This window comes from Nelumbo nucifera, chromosome 7 (genome assembly GCF_055504915.1).
Source record: "Nelumbo nucifera cultivar China Antique chromosome 7, China Antique-T2T, whole genome shotgun sequence".
NCBI classification, from domain to species: domain Eukaryota; kingdom Viridiplantae; phylum Streptophyta; class Magnoliopsida; order Proteales; family Nelumbonaceae; genus Nelumbo; species Nelumbo nucifera.
The window spans coordinates 29916563-29937056 of record NC_142655.1 but is presented as its reverse complement, the minus strand read 5'-3'; the positions used below and the strand labels follow the sequence as shown (position 1 = coordinate 29937056).

The following is a 20494-nucleotide window of genomic DNA, read 5'->3' as shown; positions in this document are numbered from 1 at the left end:
GAAGAGTAGAGCCTCCCAATATTTGGGCCCTAACTGGTTCATATTCTTATTTCAACCCCACTAAGAACCTAGTGACATCTAGTTGTTCCCTCTGTTGTTGCTGAACCTTAACATCTGGAGTGAGGGGATGATAGGCATTGAGTTCATTTATGAGGTTCTTCATACTGGCATAGTACTCTTATAGGGTTTTATTCCCTTGCTGCAGATCGAAATACTCATGATAGAGCTGATATCCCCTTGTAGTATTATCCTGCTCAGAATAAAGCTTCTTGGTATGTTCCCATATGTCCTTAGTTGTATTTAAGAATATAAAGTTGGCACTTATTTTGGGTTCCATACTATTCCATAACCTTGTCATGATTTGGGCATCTTCTTGTTCCTAATCATCAAATCCTGAAGAGTCAACTGGTGGTTTATCTTCCTTCACATTCTTCACTTTCCTCTTTGCCTTGAGAAAAAACTTCCACCGACTTGTCCCATGGTACATAGTTCTCACCATTAAGTTTAATTGAAGTCATCTGTACACCCAGATAGTCAGAGGGAATCACCACACTAGGTTTCTGATCACTACAACCATCTCCAGTTGCTGCCATGATGCTCTTCCAATGCTACCTCTAATCTGAATTCCCAGTCGCCAACTAAGTATTGCTGTCAGGAGTTTGATGTTCCAGACACTACAGCAGTCCCCAAACACAGATGATAGGCTCACAACCAGTCACAATCAATCACCACTGTTCACAACCAGTCACAATCAATCAGTCCCCAAACACACTTTTGTCCCAGACACTACAACCGTCCCCAAACACAGTTGATAGGTACACAAACTTTTGTTCTTGTTCACACCACTACTGATTTCACAAAACTATGAATCACACTGACATTAATTCAGCAACTCACTGACCACATACAAGCCCTCTTGAAGCTGCTCAATAGAGATTGAGCATCACAAGCACCACCACACAACCATAGCTGTCACACATGGTACAGATCTGTCTGACCTTTTCAGAGGGCACTACAAGTCCAAAGAAAACATCAACTACTGCCACTGCAGTAACCTGTCATTCAATTCAGGTCACTTGTGACCAACAAAGGTTTCAAAACAACTACAGACCCACATAAAAGGGTCAAACATACCCTTACACCATTCGGCCACTGTAAACACAGCCTGTTCTTGGACCTTTTTCCAAGAACCAAGCCTACAAACAACCTGGTTATCTAGGTTCTGATCAGTCCAAGCAGATTTTGAAGGCTTTCAACCCAGAAATACCAACAGCACAAAAAAAAAAAAAAGGTAACCAACCTCTGATGGAGAGCTTCAGTCCAAGCAGATTTTGAAGGCTTTCAACCCAGAAATACCAACAGCACAAAAAAAAAAAAGGTAACCAACTTCCGATGGAGAGCTTCAGTCGACCATCCACTTCTGAAGTTTTTTTTTTTTTTTGAAAAACAGTCATGTTCTGCGCAGAGGAAGGACTGAAGTGTTCTCAGGCCTAGGTCGAATCTGTGTTCTCCATTTTCAGCCCAGAAAGAAGAAAGAAAAAAAAATGAGGTCACGAACAGAGAGGAGCAGCGGAGGAGATTTAGAGAGCAACGTCCTGCTCTAATACCATGTTTTTCCTGTAGCTATAGTAGTTCGAACAAGAAGAAGAAGAAGAAGAAGAAGAAGAAGAAGAGAACAGTCAAACATGATAGCTTAAACCCTATCAGTCGACCCTAATATGGATTAGCTTCTAATTAGTAGTACAAAGACTAAACTGCCCCCACTTAAGTATGGGACAGGAAGTCTCTATTAAAACTGCCACATAAGCACATAACTTAACAGAAATAAAATGACTAATCTACCCTTATTCGGCTAGCTCTAACAGGTACCTTCATCTTTAAGACCTCCTCCGCAAGGCTTTCCAGACTTGTGATATTTTCAAACAATTTTGAATTGTCCACTCCCTGAAGACCATGTAACCAATTTCCTCAACCTTCTCATCTTCTACCTTTCTTCCTTCACGCCACAAGGAGGCTTCAATGGCAGTCACCAACCAAACAGAGTAGAAAGATCCATGCGACCACACTTTCACCAACCTCGGAATATTTTCAGGGCAAACATTGCTCAAACTAACAGCTGCTGAAAGCAAGTCTTTCACAAAAACGCCATCCAATTGTGCCTTGCACAGTGAGGCAATGGAGCAGAAAACTTCTGTCCTCCACAAATGAAAGGGAAAACCCATCAACCGGACTAGAACTCTGTCTTCTACACTGAAACTCTTAGAGTTGGACTGAGGAGCCCATCTGGAAACAGTGATTGTACCTGTAGCCAACTTCAAACAGATGGTGTCTATCCCAACCTCCAACCCTACCAGCTCCAGAAGCGCCTTACAGTCCTCAAAGGGAGTTAAAATAATGGTGCATTTCAACTTGAGTTCTTTTATTAAATCCTCGGCAACAAGTCTCCAATCTTCTGGTGGTTCATTAGCAGTCATCACTAATTTCTTCTGCCATTTTTTCTTTGAGGTATAAGTGATTATTGTACCATCATTGCAGCCTGACCCACAGGCATCAATCCATCAGCCTTATCAGAATGCCTCTGCTCCACTTATGCAAAATCTTTACCTCTCTCCAGCTTTTTATCTGCATCTCTCCAAGTTCCTTGTGCTCCTTTGACCTAGGTTAAGAAATCCTTCAGAGTGCTTAAGATTTCTCTCCAACCAGCTGCAGACTTTCCTTCCGGGAAGCAAGTCATTTGTTTTTTCCCGTCTCCAAAGTATTCCACGAGCGCCAAAAATCTGCCCTTAGCATTCTCTTTTCTCTCAGTTACATACTTCCTGTTACCTTCCTCTTGAGACCCTTCACACACATGTTTCCTGTTCATCTGAGTTGATTTTTCAACGAAGAGTATGAGCCAATTAGTTACCTCTTCCCCAACCAGGATCACCATCGCTCTTTTCATCTCCCTAATCTTCAGTGCTGGATTCTTATTTACCTTGTTGAAACTCTGGAACAGGAACTGCTTGGCTTCGATCTTCACCAATCTTCTCCAAGTTTCTGTCTGCACGAACTTTCCTTCCTCCATTTTCCTTTTCCTCTTCACTCCCAGGAGATGTAAAACAATGACCAATTCTAAATCATAGATTTTCACTCCTTGTCTTAACCTTTCTGGCATTCCTTTTTATGTGTGCAAAAGCAATATTGTAAACCAAATATTATGTATTATTCCTTTATTGCATATTTAAGTTTCTTTTGACTTCTTCAGTTCTTCTGCTATTGCATCAATATCTTCATTTTAGAACATTGTTTTTTCTTGTGGCTTACTAGTCATCTTCTCACTGGATTTAATACCAAAAAAATCATCCTCAGTGCATTGGTAACACTGCTCATCACATTGGAATTTTACCATATGTGCACCACTTATGGCCTAGACAATTTACCCTACCTTGTAGATGAAACTATTTCCCTGTTTTTAAGATTATTTTTTGATGCCAAAAGTATTTAATGGATATCTTTAAAACAGCTCTTTAATTCTGCCCTTTTTTATGGTATCGTTGGGAAGGTAGTCAAGTTAATGAGTTCTCTGTCTGAGATACAGAGTTTCTTGACTTACTTATAGGTATCATTTTCCTGTTCTCTTCCCCTTTTTCTTATGTATCCTTTTCTTGCACCTGTAAGGAATGACTTGCTTTGAGTATAGGACTCTAAAAGAGCGAGGGGAAGATTCCTGTAGTCAACCTAAAAAAAGTTGGGGTTAAGACTCAGCTGAGTCTCGTCCTCAATTATGGGTTTCCAATTTATTGTCTAAGTATTTTTGAATTGTAAATATCAGTGGTGATGCTTGTTAATTATTATACTATTTTATTTAAATGGCAATTTACAACAAAGCTAAAAGAACCAACACTTTCTTCATTTTCAGATTGCTTTGGAAAGGTAATTGGTTCATACAAGAGAAGAGCTGTAAGATATTGTCTTTAATAGTAAGGTACCTGAAAGTTGGAACTTTTCATCCTTGAACATGTTGAAGTTTTGACACCTTGGTTAAGTATGCCTTATTCTGTCTAATTGCAGTGTTAGACCAAAAACCCATGATGGTATTATTGCAAACGGAGATGCCTCTCATTCAAATAAAAAGTCTACTACTATTGATGATGTGTTGAAAGGATTGGTCGAATGGCTCTGTGCTCAAGTTAGTAAATGGCTTTATGTTTGTTTCCATTAGATGTTCTAATTGTTTTTCTCCATTAGTCATGCAATATTCCAAGTATTAAAATGTCCTTTTGTAGACTATTGCAATGACAGGTTCATGTACCTTCAATTTTTAATGTAAGTTAGGGTTGTTAGCTCTATTATTTCCCTTAATCGACTGTACTGGTGCTACCATATTCCTTTAGTCTATCTGAAGTGGTTAATTGATGCAGGAACCAACATGTCAAATCTGAGATTTCTGATTTTTATGTATTTTTGGAAAACGAGGTTACAAAATAAGTTATGCTTACAAGTCAAAATCATGTTAGTAGGGTCATAGTCCTAAGTAAGGTTTATCCTATTCTTTTTAGTCCTTTGTCAACTAGAATCCTTATTTGAGTCTGAAGTCAAGTTCAGTCTAACTAGTCTTTCTCTTATTCCCAGTTGGTGTGTGTAGTAGTGTATAACTTATCAGATTTATTAAAATTAAATCAAAGAATGAGAAAGATGTGTGGAGTAAAATTTGGCAAGCATCCCTTTACAATTTAGGCTAGCTCCTGCTACCTAACTCACATATTGCATTTATTTGCTTTGCGTATATCATTTACAACTCAGAGACCTGATGGACAACCTCCCACTATAACTGATATCTGTACATTTCCCTTGTCTGTTTTTCTCTAGACGGATTTGTTGTTAGCTTTCCTGGTTGTATTAGGAGTTAGTTTTCTTAATTACAAAGCGAGCTAACAAGACAAAAGCATGTTAGTACATAGCCCTAAATATGATTTGACCTATTTTTCATTAGAGGTGTCAATTGGACTGGTTTTGGTCCAACCCGATCCAGTCCAATGTGAGTCCACTTACAAATGGACTGAACCCAATCTAGTCCAAATCTAATACAAACCAAATTCAATCCAATCCATTAAAATGTAAATGGACTGGATTGGATCCAATCCAAACCGAATGAAATATCAAAATTTATATAAGAAAACAGAACATATAAAAAATTACAAAAATATATTAAAATGAAGAAATCTGAAAATTACAGAAATATACCCTTTTGGCATTGAAAAAGTCATAAAAGTACTTTGATAAAAGTACTTCCATAGAAGTGCTTTTATAAAAGCATTTTTTTAAGTGTTTTTGTAAAAGTACTTTTCTAGAAGTGCTTTTGTAAAAATGCTTTCGTGAAAGTACTTTTATAAAAGTACTTTCATAAAAGTGCTTTCGTAAAAGTGCTTTTTTAAAAGTACATCCATAAAAGTTCTTTCATAAAAGTACTTCCGTAAAAGTACTTTTGTAAGTGCTTTTATAAAAGTACATTCATAAAAGTACTTTCGTAAAATTACTTTTGTAAGTGCTTTTATAAAAGTACATTCATAAAAGTACTTTTAGAAAAGTACTTCTGTAAAAGTTCTTTTGTAAAAGTGCTTTTATTAAAGTGCTTTCGTAAAAGTGCTTTTATAAAACTGCTTCTATGAAAGGGCTTTCATAAAAACACTTTTGTGAAAGTGCTTTTGTAAAAGTCTTTCTAAAAGTACTTTTCATAAAATTGCTTTTGTAAGAACTTGCATAAAAGTGATTTTATGCTGGCTTCAGTTCTGATTGGTTTCAAATTGGACAAGGGTTTGGCCTCGTGATCGGAATATTGAAATTTGGTTTAGGTCCAATTCAGACTAATAAGAATATGGACCAATTTATTTTGGATTGGCCCAATCCAATAATTCTAGCGGACCGTCCAAATCCAATTTGATAAGGTTTGGATCAGATTGGATTCAATTCAAAACCGGTCGATTGACACCCCTATTTTTCATAGGCCTTTGTCAACTAGGATTAGTCTGAAGTCAAATTTAGTCTTAAGTTAACTAGTTTTTGCCTTTTTCCCACTTGGTGTGTAGTAATTTCTAACTCATCAGATTTATTAAAATTTAATAAAAGATTGGGAAAGTTGTATGGAGTAAAATTTGCCAAGCATCCCTTTAATTTAGGCTAGTCCCTGCTAACTAACCCACATAGTACAAGTATTTGATTACATATATCATTTACAACTGAGAAAACCGATGGACAACCTCCCAATATAACTGATATCTGTACATTTCCCTTGTCTTCGTAATGCATCAGGAAGACCATTAAGAGATCATTGGGTCCAAGTGTAGGAAGATTGTGGTGTCCTAGCCAAATTTCTCACTTAACACAAAAATGTGTCTATGCTGTGAAGATCCTGTACTTTTGTTTTTGAGCCAGTCTATTGTGACTCAGCAGTTTCTAGTTCCCCTTCACTTCAATATCTTTGTAATTAAGATATCTTCCCAGTAAGACAGTGTTGCTAGTGATTTAAGAGGCACACCTAGGTGCACAGGCAAGGCATATGTTAGGGTATGTGCCTCACCTAGGTTCCAGGCACAGGTGCACGGCACTTTCAAAAGGTGCACGCCTGGTGTGCCTTGTGCTTCGAAAACCTATGTTTGCTAATGTTGCTCATTCATTCATCCTAATAAAAGATATTTTTAAAAGACACTGAAGGTTATAAAAAACTTTTTTATAGGATTAAGTAATTAAGATCTTGATATGAACATTTTTGGGCTTGCCTTGACGGGCTTGGTACTAAGGATGCTCGTAGAATCAGGAATGCATAATGTTTAACATCACATTAGCTATTTGAAGTAATGAAACTGGGAAAAAAATAAAGAGATTAAGAGTTTACATGCTTGAATATGTTTTATATGTTATGCTTGATTTTATTTTAAATTTTCATTTTGAATATGTTTTACATGTTATGTTTATGGATTTTAATTTGAGATAATAGGTTTTTGTAAAACATTTATTTTAAAATTTAAGTTTAAATTTTCAATTAACATTTTGCACTTTTTTTGGCCATTTTTGGTTTTTTGGCATTTGTTTTTTAAATTTTTACCTTTTTTTGCATTTTTTTCACCTTGCTTAAAAAAGGTTCATGCCTCAACTTGTGCCTCGGGCTTTGGGCACAAAATGGCCCTTGCACTTTTTTGCGCCTTGTGCTTTTAAAACACCGAGTGTTGCAAGTATCAGATGAAAATCAGGGAGGTCTTTGGAGAAGAGTGGTGGAGGCAAAGTATGGCTCTAGTAGTTCAATGTGGGAGCTGGCCATTTCAAATCAAAATTATGGGTGCTTAGTGTGGAAGGAGGTTGAGAAAATGTGACACCTTTTCTCAAAAGGGCTAAAGTTCAAAATTGGAGATGACCTTAAGAGTAAAATTCTGGGAAGATGTGTGGTGCAGAGACAGACCTTTGGAGGAAGTTTATAATTCCCTTTATGAGGTAGCATCAAACAAAGAAGCAAGCGTGGTTGAGAGAAGGTGCAGAATGGAGAAGTGGTCTGGGTCCCTCAGTTCAGGAGGCATTTGAATGTCTGGGAGGTAGAGACAATGGTTGATTTGCTGCAGAGGCTGTGTAGCATCCAAGTAGAGGTTAGAAGGCTTTGGATTTGGGACAAATCTGGAATCTTTTCAATTAAATCCTTCTACAATTATTTATCCAGGTCGGATGGTCAGTAATTCCAATCAAGATTGTTTAGTGCAAAAATGTGCCCACAAAGGTGTCTTTCCTTGTGTAAACTACCTATTTGAATAGAATCCTAACCAAGAACAATTTGGTGAGGAAGGGCATGCAGTTGAACTCCACTAACAGTGCGCTTTGTGAGGAGCATGAGGAATCTGTGAGTCACTTGATGCTTCATTGTAAGTTTTCTTTTGAAGTGTGGTCCAAAGTTTGGAACTTTTTTGAGGTGAAAGGTTGCTACCCAGAATCAGTAGCAGATTTTGTGAATGGCTGGTATTTAAGGGGACTATCCAAGAAAGGAAAGCTTGCCTGGAACCTGAACCCTGCAGCAGTATTTTGGTGCCTGGAGAGAAACGTGAGAATCTTCAAGCTTAAATGTAGTTCTTCAGATTCAGTTTTTCAGAAAATTGTGGGAAAATTTTGTTATTGGCTTTCTGTAAACAAAGTGTTTAGGGATAGAAATTACAATTGTCTTTTTGCCGTTGAAAATCTTTTTTGTAAATCAGGGCCAGAGGGTAGAGGGCTGCATAGGCAGTTTTTTGTAAATCCATGTATTAGCTTCTTGTTGTACGTGTTTTCTTTCTATAATGAATTTTACTTTACCTATTCTCAAAAAAAAAAAAAAAAAAAGAAAAGAAAAGAGAAAAAAATCAGAAGCAAATCATGTCTGGAAGTCCGAGTTGGTAAATTGTCAAATTGATTCGTAGACACATCTATTAAAAAGTATAGATGGCAATACACAGTCCTCTTATATTGATAACAAAGATAACCCCTATAAAAACCTAAGACCTCTTTATCATTTCTCCGACATACACTCATCCTGCATACCTTTCAATTCGTTTTTTTTTGATAGGTAACGAAATTTATTAATAATAAAAAAAGAATAAAGTATGTATAAGGCTTAGAATCCCAAAATAGGCTAGACTAGCCACCTATGCCATAGTTACAGTACTACAACCACCAAATATTTGTTATATACCCCTTGTTTAGCCAAAGCATTAGCCCTTGCATTTACTGATCTTTGCACCCATTGAAAGGTTACAACTTCTTACCTAGCCAGCCAATTTATCTCCTTGTTGACTACTTGTTTATGCCGCCACATTGCCTTGTTGTTCCTAAGCTAACTGATTACAACTTTGAAATCTCCTTCCACTACAATTTTTTTCAAATTCAGTTGTTTTTCCACCCTCAGTCCTTGTTCTACAGTTAACACCTAAGCTCTTATTGAATTCCTGCATCCAATAGGTCCTGAAGATAGTGCTATTATTGTGCCACTGGCATATCTAAAGACTCCTCCCTCCCCAGATGGGCCTGGATTGCTGATGCTGCTTCCATCAAAGATTAGTTTAATGAGTTTCTTGTGAGGTGGTTCCCATTATCTTCGAAGCACCGCCCCTTCAGTTGATGAGTTGGCTACCACTCTAAGGATATCATCCATGGAAAACGGGCCAAAGATATCCAAATTTTTCAGCAAGTTACCACTTCAATTTTGATGCAATCAAATAAATCTTCCTTAGAAGTTAGAACGGCACTTGCCATTGAAGATCATTTCAATCCTCTCCTCCCAAATTGTCCAAATAACAGCTACCTTTGTGCATCTCCACATGATTTTACCTCTTTTTCTTTGCTGGGGAAATGTTGTTGGACCAAACAATTCTGCTACATCAGCTAGAGGGATCCACCTGCATCCAAAAAGCAAGAAAACCACTCTGAAATAAATGAAACAAATGAACAGGAGATTAGTAGATGGAAAGAAGACTCTCCACTAGCCAAAGACATAATATAAACATGTGGAGAAAGACACCATCTGGATCTCTTCTTTTGAGGTTTATCACATTATTTAAACCTAACACCTTCACAACCTTTACACCTTCTAATCTCTTTAAGGATTTTCAATCTCTCCTTTTCTAATTCCTTAAACAATTTTCTAGCTTTCTTCTCTCTACGTATGAAAGACACCATAACAATCCCTTTAAGGATTAATGGGGCCAGAATGCTAAATTCGCACCATAATAATTCCTGAAGACACCTCTAATGTCAGTGTCCCTTGGGTTGCCCGAACTACATCCATCGAAGTTTAATTTTATAAAGTCAATGCAGGGGGAACCAAATGATCTATATGATACTCCTAAATGTGGAAAAATACCACATATTGCAACCCCCTTATGATATCATCTGAAGTGTTTTCAATTAGCAATTCTACGGTATTGGTTTCTTCCTTGGATTTTTTTTTTTGGCATCTCTCCTCGTAGACTTTATCAATTCATAGCTGTTCTTGTTAATCTCCACATAATATTCCCTTTCTTGTTAGTTAGAGAAACTAAAAAGTCCTTGAAAAGGCTTTGTATGTCATTTATCAAAAGGAAAAGGCTCCCTGGAGATGTCCATCTACTTCCAAATAAAAAAAGAAAAATAAGAACTCCCAAATATTAGAAATAAACATTGCAAAAGATCAATAAATATGCAGTTTCATTACTTGCCTTGCATAAAAAGCATATGTGAGGTGATAGACACTAATTAAGTCTCCCTTCGGAAGGACTTCATAGGTATTGATTCTTGGTTGCTCTAACTTCCGTGTCATATCTCTTAATCGTAGAGAAAGCTGAGTCGAATTGAATCGTGAATTGTATCGTAAATCGTAAGATTATTTCTATTTTTTTACAAACTTGTCAAAAAATTAAATATAGATATATTAAAAGGCTAAATATATATACCCTATTCTTAATTTATATGTACCATATATATACCTAAAACAATAGAATTTACCACTTAATCACTTATGCAATAGAAGCCTAAGATGATATAATCAAGTTTGACTTGAAAGTCAAATAAATCCACATACAATGGCTCTTTAACCTACATGTGATGAAAAATAAACTAAGTTTCTAGTCTTAAATAATGTAGATAAATCAATTTCTAGTAAGGGCATTAAAAAAGTCTCCCTTGGCAAAACTAAATATAAACAATAAAATAAAAAAAAGCCTCTTGTACAGAACCTATACTGTTTGATACTTAATACAACACTTTACTTTACCTTTTCAAAAAAAAAAAAAAGAAATAAAATAACAAAGTAGAAAACTAATTCTTAATGAATTTATTTGAATTGTAGAAATCGTAAAAAGCGTAAGATTTATGAATCAAATTGTAGGATTCAAACAAAAATCATAACTATATATGAGCATTACTCCTAGTTGTCTAATTATACTTCATATCATTCGTATAGTTTTTAATGCACAACCATTTTCCTGACTTGTACCATGGTTGGAAATTGTTTTGAATGATTTTTTTTCTTTATTGAACTTCTCAATCAGCTTTTGTTGTTTTTGTTCAACTTTCTTTTTCAATATCAGTTGATAAGGTGTATTGTTTAGAAATTAGAATCTTCATATTGTGGTTTTGATATAACAAGTTATCTGCAGCTGAAGAAGCCGTCACATCCTTCCCGTGGCATGCCAACCGCCATCAGCTCCCTATCAACTTTGCTGAAGGAACCCTTGGTGAGATCTTCATTTGTTAAATTAGATGGAGTGAAGCTTCTCATTCCTTTGATATCTCCAGCATCAACTCAGCAATCTATCCAGGTAATCTGAGGTTATTATTCCTTTCTATATTTAGTAATTTGGTGTGTAATCATGTAAGCATAAAATCTTCTATCTATTTATATGAACAGAATGTAAATTTTACTGTCCGGAGCTGGGGAAACACTCAGACTATATTGACATTTTTAATGTGATTAAGTTTGGGATGGTGATGTCTGTGCATACATATATGTGACAAAAGGAACTATAGAGTTTGGGAGGGAGAGAAAAAAAAGATGGAAAAGGATAAACCTTACTGAAATTGACACCAACATAACCTTTAATCTTCTCACCTAGAATTTGTAAACACAGGCATCTCTGGTGTTTTAGAATCTCACCAAATTAAGTATAATGAAGAAATGAGTTTATTTCCTTAAAAAGATCTGTACTAATAGACATTGTAATGTCCATCTCTTCTGGGTAGTCCTATTCATGGTAAACTTGAAGAAAGAATTAAACAACTCCTAATCTAACCACAACCAAAACCTATCTTGACCTTGACCCCCATCTTACAATATTGCTAGTCTTGACTCTAAAAAGATCCTTATTCAAATTTACAATATGCTAAAAAATTGTGATTTAATGGACAGCTAGTGGACTGGGGCCTAGATCCTGGGCCATTGGGGTTCAGCGGTAGGACTGTATTGTATTCAATCCTGGTCCCCTACACCCTCCACTTGAATCTCGTTGGGTGGTTGGGGAGGGGCGCTTCTTCTTTTTCTATATTAATAAAGTCTCCTGATTATTGGTTAATGGTTTAGATTTCTGATAAATAGTAAGGCAGGATATTATCCTTCCTAGCAGATCACATTTTTTCAGCTTGCCACAGCAAATTATCAATGGTTTGGATCTTCATCTTCCTGGCAGACAGAAAATGATCTTGGCAAGTACTTGGGCATCCTGATTCTAAGTCCAAGAAATCTTCTGAAAAGCACTAAACATTGCCCTGTAGCAAGACCTGGTAGGAAAACAGCCAGAACTCTCCCACATCCACACCCTAGAATCCCTAGAGTTAGGGTCAAGGCTGGCAGCATGTAGTCTACCAAGCAAAGTTTTTGGTATCTCTAGCTCTCAATGATTCAAGTTCCTGTGGAATCTAGGGATCCACAACAGCTGATTGTTCAAGTATTCAACAAATTCTCTCACTGAACGGTCCTTGTAGGAAGCAAGACTGTTAAGAGAAGGAAACCTCTCACACAAAGGGTGACCAAAACACCAAATGTCTTTCCAAAATAAAATATGTTCCTCATTCACAAGCTTCAGTCTGATGTGTTTTTGGAATTCAGGCAGCAACCTTATTATCCCTTTCCAAACACAGGTACCATAAGATTATTGGGGTGTCAATGTTGACCAATCCGTGGGAGTCCTACCATATTTACACAAATACACCCAATAATTTGCCACCAAAGATAGAAATAAAAAAAATGCCACCAAAGATGTTTTTTTCTCTCCAAATCTCTACAACCACTTACAAGGAAGAGCATCATCATGATTTTTAAGCATCTTGATCCCAATCCCACCTTTGTCCTTGGCTCACAGATTGTGTCCCAAGTATCCTTGTGAACTTTTTTCTTCATTGAGTCCGTCCCATTGGAAATCCTTGCATGTCTTCTCTAGCACCTGTGCTACCGAACCTGGCAGGGTAAATAATGCTAAATATTAGGTAGGCAGGTTGGAGATCATACTTTGTATAAGTTTGATTTTGTCCCCTTTGATAGGTATCTTATCTTCCAACCAGAAAGCTTGCACTTGAAGTACTCAATGGTAGGATCCCAGATGGCATTAGATTTGTAATTGTCCTCTAATGGGAGGCCATGGTACTTTTTCAGCAAAGACCCCACTCTACACCCCAAAGTTCTAGCTAAGTCTTCAATTTGAGGGAATTTTTTTATGGTAGAAAATAAAATTTCATTAAAAGAAATAAGAGATACATCCTGGCAAGTGATAAGGTATCACCACATACAAGACAAGAGCAGAAAACTACTAATCTAATCATACAGGATTTTCCAGATTACATAATTGAAGCCCCTACACTTCCCCAAGTTTATTCCCAAGATCCAACTTAGTGACTTGTCTAAATTCTGGGAATATCAGCACCCACTCTGAACAGCTTTGCTAGTTGCTGCCACTATCATCTCCATTGTCCAAGATGTCTTCAAAAGTTCTTTTATTCCTTTCCTTCCAGATATTCCAACATATTGCAAAAGTGATATGATACAATTCCAGATTATTTTTGTTTTTCTGCATCCTCGTATCTTTGGCCAGGTTCACCAGGAGGAAAAATTTTCTGTAGGTGATCTTGGATGAAAATCTCTTACCCCAAACATGGCTGTGAACAATTTCCAGATAAAACCAGCAAATTTAAAGGAGAAGAAAATGTTTTCCTCCTGTTCATACAAAGATGGAACATGTTAGCCATATTAAATCCTCTTGATTTCAGGTGGTCCACAGTCAAAATGCTGCCCATTGCCACAAGCCATGCAAAGGCTTCAACCCTATAGGGCACCGGGTTTCCCCAAACACCTCCAACTTGATCTGAACTTGAATGGTCCCCTACAGGAATAAGGTAGTTTTTATGCCAGATTGAATTCCAATTCAGAAGCCACTTCAAAACAAATGAGCAAACAGCAAAGGAACAACAAATCTGCTTGATTTGTCCTTGAAAAAATTAGACTGTTTTCCAGAAACTGAAGTAAAACACATACAGCCCTCTATACCATTGTACTAAGTAATGCCCTCATATTGTAGTATTCTGATGAGGCCAAAATGAAAGTTTTATAGGACAGATATAAAACCAGAACTTTTTTCTGGGTTCCTGTGAGTTGGAGAATAAGTGTATGAGACAGAACCATTCCCATGACTAATGGTCAAGAGTAGTTTCTTCCACCAAAAAGTTGGGTTTGCTCAGTCTACCTAAGATTTTAACCTTTGGAAAGGTGTAATGAAGGATTTTAATGATAATGCTGCTTTGACAAATTTCAAAGTGGAAGATGGTTCTAGAATTAGATTTTGGGAACATAATTGAGTTGTATTAGATATTTTTTATTTGCTTTACCCTTGCCATTATGGGTCTCAACTCAATCTGGAAGTATGATTAGTTGGTTTTATATCCTGTGTGGTTCAATTTTTTGTAACCTGGTTTTTCAAAGACACCTTATAAATGGAGGGATTGATGAAGGTATTCTGCTTATTCAAGAATTGGTGGGTGTTTTTAATTGTCTGGATCAAATAGATAAAATCATGTGGAAAGAAATATCTGGAGCAGCTTTCATGGTTCAGTCCTTTTATGTGGTTCTTGAATCAGAGTGGAGTGGGGTGGTAAACTTTGTATGGGACACTAGAGAGGTTTCTTCCACTCCACATATGGGGTTTGTGTGTGGAATTGGATTTCAAAGCTTCAACCTTAGTTTGATATTTGTTCTAAGTTTGTTGTGGGAGATGGGAGTAGAATCACATTTTAGGAATATGAATGGTGTGGAAATGGTAGGTTGTGTGATGTGTCCAAGGCTGAGCTTGAGGAACATTCCGGTTAATCAATGCTTTGAAGTCAGAAAAGTAATTAAATTATTTGGTTTCCAGTTTTCAGACGTCTTTTGTTTGATAGAAAGTTGAACAAATGCTCTAAATTGTTGGCCAAGGTGGAAGAAGTGAAGGTGGATGTAGGCAAACCTGACATTAGATGATGGATGAATGTAAGGACGGGAAATTTCCTGTTAAATCCTTTTATTTGGCATTAATGATGACCAAATGAGATTAACAGCCTTTCAAGTGTTTGGCCTCCTAGAATGAAGGCATTTTTTTGAATTTTATCATTGGATAGTGTTCTTACAATTGATCATATGAATGTTAGTGATTTTCAGTTTCCAACTAGATGTGTCATGTGCAAACTGCATGAAGAAGATGCTTGCCATTTGCTCTTTGATTTCCAGGTTGTAAAATTTGTATGGTTGTTCTTTTCTTCATTACTTATGATGCTGTTGGTATGCCCACAACAACCACATGAGATTTTCACTAAATGGCCAAGGTAGGAAGGTAGCAAAAAAAGCTTTTTATTTTGAAGTATCATTCTTATGGAGGGGTTGGGAGGATGAAAAGAAGATTCACATTGTAAATTGGGAGCAAGTGTGCCTTCCTAAGGAAGTTGGTGGGTTGGGAATTAGGAAGTTGAAAGAATTTAATTCTGCTCTTCTCAGTAAATGGTTATGGAGATTTGCTTCTGAGAGGAATGCATGGTGGAGAAATCTTATTGCGGCAAAGTATGGAGTGGTATGGGGTGATTGGAGAACTAAGGATCCTCATCCAAATGGGGGAAAATCTCTTTGGGCAGGTATCTCGAAGAACATCCCTCTCTTCCTGAATGGGATCAGATTTAAGGTTGGTAAGGGGGACAGAATCAAGTTTTGGAAGGATCCCTGGTGTTTAGAGGGTTCCTTGGCTGATGCTTTTCCCCGTCTGTTCCAAATTTCAGGTAATCAAGACTCGTCAGTTGCTGATAACATAAGCATCTCTGGTGATTTCACCATTTGGACTCCTCTGTGTAGGAGAAGTTTGTTGGATTGGGAAGTGGAAGAGTATGTGGTGCTGTTGGGGCTCCTTCAAAATCAGAGGATTGATTTGAGTTTAGAGGATGAATGGTCTTGGAAGTGGAATGCATATGGTAGCTTCTCAGTAAATCCCTGTTTCTTAAGTTGTGCAGTTCAGGTCAGGAGAACTTCCCTGCCAAGCAGATTTGGAATCCAACTAGTCCCTCCAAGATCAATTTTCCTGGTCTGGACAATGGCTCTTGATAAATGTTTGACTAAGATTAACCTGGAGAGACGTAGTATTTAGATTCTGGATCTCTCCTGTGTTTTGTGTGGAAATCTTGCAGAAACTACAGAGCACTTGTGTATCCATTGTCTGGTTTCCGCTTCAGTCTGGGGACATTTTCTCAAGGTTTTGGAGATTAGCTGGTCTATGCCAAAACCTGTGAAGGAGCTGCTGATGTGTTGGAAAATTGAGGGTCTCAGCAAGAAAGGAAAGCTTGTTTGGAATACCATTCCGCAAGCTGTGCTTTGGTCCATTTGGACTGAAAGAAATAACAGAATCTTCTGTGGTCAATTCAAAAGCTCAGAAGTAGTGCAGAGAGCTGTGGGCAAGATATGTTCCTGGGTGTCGGTGAACGAGGAATTTAAAAACCAGAATGTATCTCTTTTGTTTTGTTCTAAATCATGGATGAACTTGTAATCTGTTTTGGGCCCAGGCAGAATTAGTGGTCTGGGCCTTGCTGTGCTATTCTCTTTATTCTGAATAAATTACTTTACCTTTTTCCAAAAAAAAAAAGTATCATCCCTTTTGCCATGTGTTGGGGCATTTGGAGAGAACGCAACAAGAGAATCTTTGATGACAAGGCTAGAGCAGAGGTCAAGCTTGTGATGGATATTTAGTCTTTCCTGGTAGATGGGCCCTTGCTCATTCTGGATTTAAAAGCTTGAAAAGAAATTTTTTTGGGGAAAATGCTTTTTGTTTTTGGTTTCAGTTTGGGTTTTGGTTGTTTCTGTTGGTGAAAACTCTTCACCTGGATATATCCTTTTCTTTTTCTATTAAAAAAAATCACTATATCATATCTTATACAAAGTCCATAATTATAGGAAACATGGAAAGAAATTAGTATTTTTCTAACTTTCATTACTTATAAATTATTAAGCCATTCAAGAAAGTTACTGATAGTAGGAGTCTGCTGAATTAAAAAATATTAAAGAAAGTAGTTTCTTGAAGAGAGAAGGAAGAGAGAAGGAGAAGAAGAGAAGAAGAGAAGAAGAGAAGTTGAAAAGAAAAGAGAGCAATAATCTGGCTGCCCCCTTCACTTATTATTTATACTAAAATAATAGAACAGTACAAAGACAACTATGCCCTTATAGGGCGGCAAAACATAAAACAACATATATAACACTCAGAAACATAATAAAATTTGGACTCACATAACTACTGTGGTCCCCACCTCCTATCTAACAATTAATATAAAACATCTACTCAGAAACACAACATAAAACTAATTTATCTTCAACACTCCCCCTCAAGTTGGGAGTAAATGTCACACATTCCCAACTTGCGTAGATCATGTTCAAGCTTGTTCCTTGCCACCCCTTTAGTGAGAACATCAGCCAGCTACAACTCTGAAGAGACATAAGGCAAACAAACTTCTTCGGTTGTTACCCTTTCTCTTATAAAGTGTCTATCAACTTCAATGTGTTTTGTCCTATCATGCTGAATTGGATTGTGGGCAATATTGATTGCAGCCTGATTGTCACAGTATAACATCATAGGTTCCTCTGCTTTCACCCCAATCTCACTCAAAAGAGATCTAACCCAAAGAAGTTCTGAGACACCATGAGCCATGGATCTATACTCAGCCTCTGCACTTGACCTTGCCACAACCGTTTGCTTTTTACTCTTCCAGGAGATCAAGTTTCCACCTACAAAGGTACACACTCCTGATGTAGACCTCCTGTCATCTAAACATCCTGCCTAGTCTGCATCTGTATAGGATTCTAGCTTCAGATTCTCATGATTTGAGAAAAGAATGCCTCTGCTAGGGTGCTTTTTCAGATATGCAAGTATTCTCTCAATAGCTTCCCAGTGCTGAACCCGAGGTGCATGCGTGTATTGACTCACAACACTGACAACATAAGAAATATCTTGTCTTGTCATACACAAATACAACAGTCAGTCCACCATTCTTTGATATCTCTCCACATCCTTTACCAATTCACCATCCACACCATTAATTCTGTGATTTGGATCAATAGGAGTGTCTGTTGGTTTGGTCCCCAGCTTCCCAGTCTCTCGTAGTAGGTCAAGTACATACTCTCTTTGTGAAATGAAGATCCCATGCTTGGACCTTGCAACTTCAATCCCTAAGAAGTATTTGAGCTCACCAAGATCTTTGATCTCAAATTCTTGCTGCAATGATTTTTTGAGATCATCAATCTCCTCCAGATCATTTTTTGTCACCACTATATCATCCACATACACAATCAGAATTGACACCAAAGCATCTCTCCTCTTCACAAAGAGGGTGTGATCAGACTATGTCTATGTGTATCCAAAACGGATGAGTGCCCCTTTGAACCTGTCAAACCAAGCCCTAGGTGATTGTTTCAGTCCATATAGAGATTTTCCGAGTCTACACACCTTTCCTTTACCAACATTTTCATAAAAACCTGTTGGAATGTCCATATATACCTCTTCCTGTAAGTCACCATTGAGGAAAGTATTTTTGACCTCAAGCTGGAAAAAGGGCCATGAATAGGTGGTTGCTAGAGATAAAAGGATACGAACTGAACTCATCTTAGCTACTGGTGCAAAGGTTTCCAGATAATCAAACACCATAGGTCTGAGTATAACCTTTTGCTACCAACCTTGCCTTGTATCTCTCTATCTTGCCATCGGCCTTATACTTCACTGTGAATACCCATCGACATCCGACTGTCTCCTTGTCTGGGGGGAGATCAACTATTTCCCAAGTTTGGTTTTTGACCAAAGCATCCATCTCATCTTGCATGGCTGTTTTCCACTAAGGTTTGGAGAGATCCTCAGTAACATTCTTGGGTATAGACACAGAATCCAGGGAAGAAAGAAAAGCACAGTAGGAGGGTGATAAGGCACTGTAGGAAAGATGGTGTGAAATGCAGTGGGCTGTACACTTTCTCTTCCCCTTACGAAGTGCAATGGGAAGATAAAGGTCAATGGGATCAGCTGCAACAATGGTGTTAGGGACAGAAACATTATCATTAGAAAACATAACAGGCTCAGGCTCAAGAGGAATACCTGGAACTATATTTGCCGAATCTGGAGTTTCAGAAGGACTGATAGAGAGTGGTGTGGGTCGAGGATGTGTGGAGTCAACCATCATCTGCCGGCGCTGATATTGCTGTGAGGCTGCCCGTAGTGGCTTAAGTAATGAAACTGGAGGCGCAAGTGCTGGCTGAACTGATGGAGGCACCACAAAAACAGGCAGAGGAACAGATTGTGAGTTCTCCTCCCCAAAACTCTCCCCTTGAGGAGAACCACTCGAGAAGAAGAATGTGGATTCAAAACAGGTAACATCCATAGTGACAAATCTTCTCCTCGACACTGGGTCATAACAGCAATACCCATTTTGGTTCTGAGCATACCCAAGAAAAACACATTTCTTGGCCTTAGGATCCAATTTCTTGCGATGAGTGCCAAGAATGTGAACAAAAGAAACACAACCAAAAACCCTCAGAGGTATATGAAATATTTCTCCATCTGGAAAAAGAAGGCTAAATGGCACCTTAAACCCCAAAGCTCGTGAAGGAACACGGTTAATCACATGTACGGCTGTAAGAACTGCATCTCCCCAGAACTGCACAGGAACTGAAACACACACCATAAGATTCCTTGCCACCTCCACAATGTGTTTGTTTTTCCTCTCAGCAACTCCATTCTGTTGTGGTGTATATGCACAACTGCTTTGATGAACTACACCATGTTCTAAGAGATACGTGGTTAGGTCATTCTCAAAGTACTCTCTAGCATTATCTGACCTAAAAGCCTTAGTTCTCACTCCAAATTGTGTTAGAACCATCTGGTGGAATTGTCATACTAAGTTAGGAACCTCATCACGTGATCTCATCAAATATATCCAAGAATATCGTGTATAATCATCCACAAACAAGAGAAAGTAACGGAATCCTCCCATGGAAGGGATTTGATATGGCCCCCATACATCAGTGTGAACAATATTAAAAGCAAAAGTACTTTTATTACTTGGTTTAAAAGATTGTCTACAATGCTTTCCTAACTGACAAATCTCACATTCCAAAGTAGATAATCGAATAGACTCAAACAACTTTGGGAAAAGGCATTTCAAAGAACTAAAAGAAAGATGTTCCAAGCGATTGTGCCAAAGCATAATCTGGTTCACTGACTCTGACCCACTACTACTGCTGCTGCTAACATGATGGCCCTGATGTCTCGGACCCACTCCCAATCATCTTCTTTGACTCCAGATCCTACAAAATACAATTACCAGGAAGAAAGGTCACAGAACAATTCAATTTTTTGTCAAAGAACTAACAGACAATAGGTTGGTATGAAGTCTAGGACATGTAAAACAGAAGATAGAGTTATATCATTGGTCACTCTAACTGTCCCCTTCCCAGCAACGGGCATTTGTGAACCATCTGCTGTAGAGACTCTATCTCTAC

The 20494-nt window shown here is 37.8% G+C and overlaps 1 protein-coding gene across 4 annotated transcripts in view; it reads left to right on the top strand.

The window, feature by feature from the left end:
* The window catches only part of LOC104593320 (vacuolar ATP synthase subunit H family protein), a 65121-nt gene that overhangs the window by 21592 nt on the left and 23035 nt on the right, over nt 1-20494 (top strand). For all 4 annotated transcript variants that reach the window (XM_010253072.3, XM_010253073.3, XM_088891244.1 and 1 more), the window contains exons 6-8: nt 3899-3964; nt 4051-4168; nt 11124-11285. In XM_010253072.3, coding sequence (XP_010251374.1) covers nt 3899-3964; nt 4051-4168; nt 11124-11285 — 346 coding nt within the window. The remainder of the gene's footprint in view (nt 1-3898; nt 3965-4050; nt 4169-11123; nt 11286-20494) is intronic.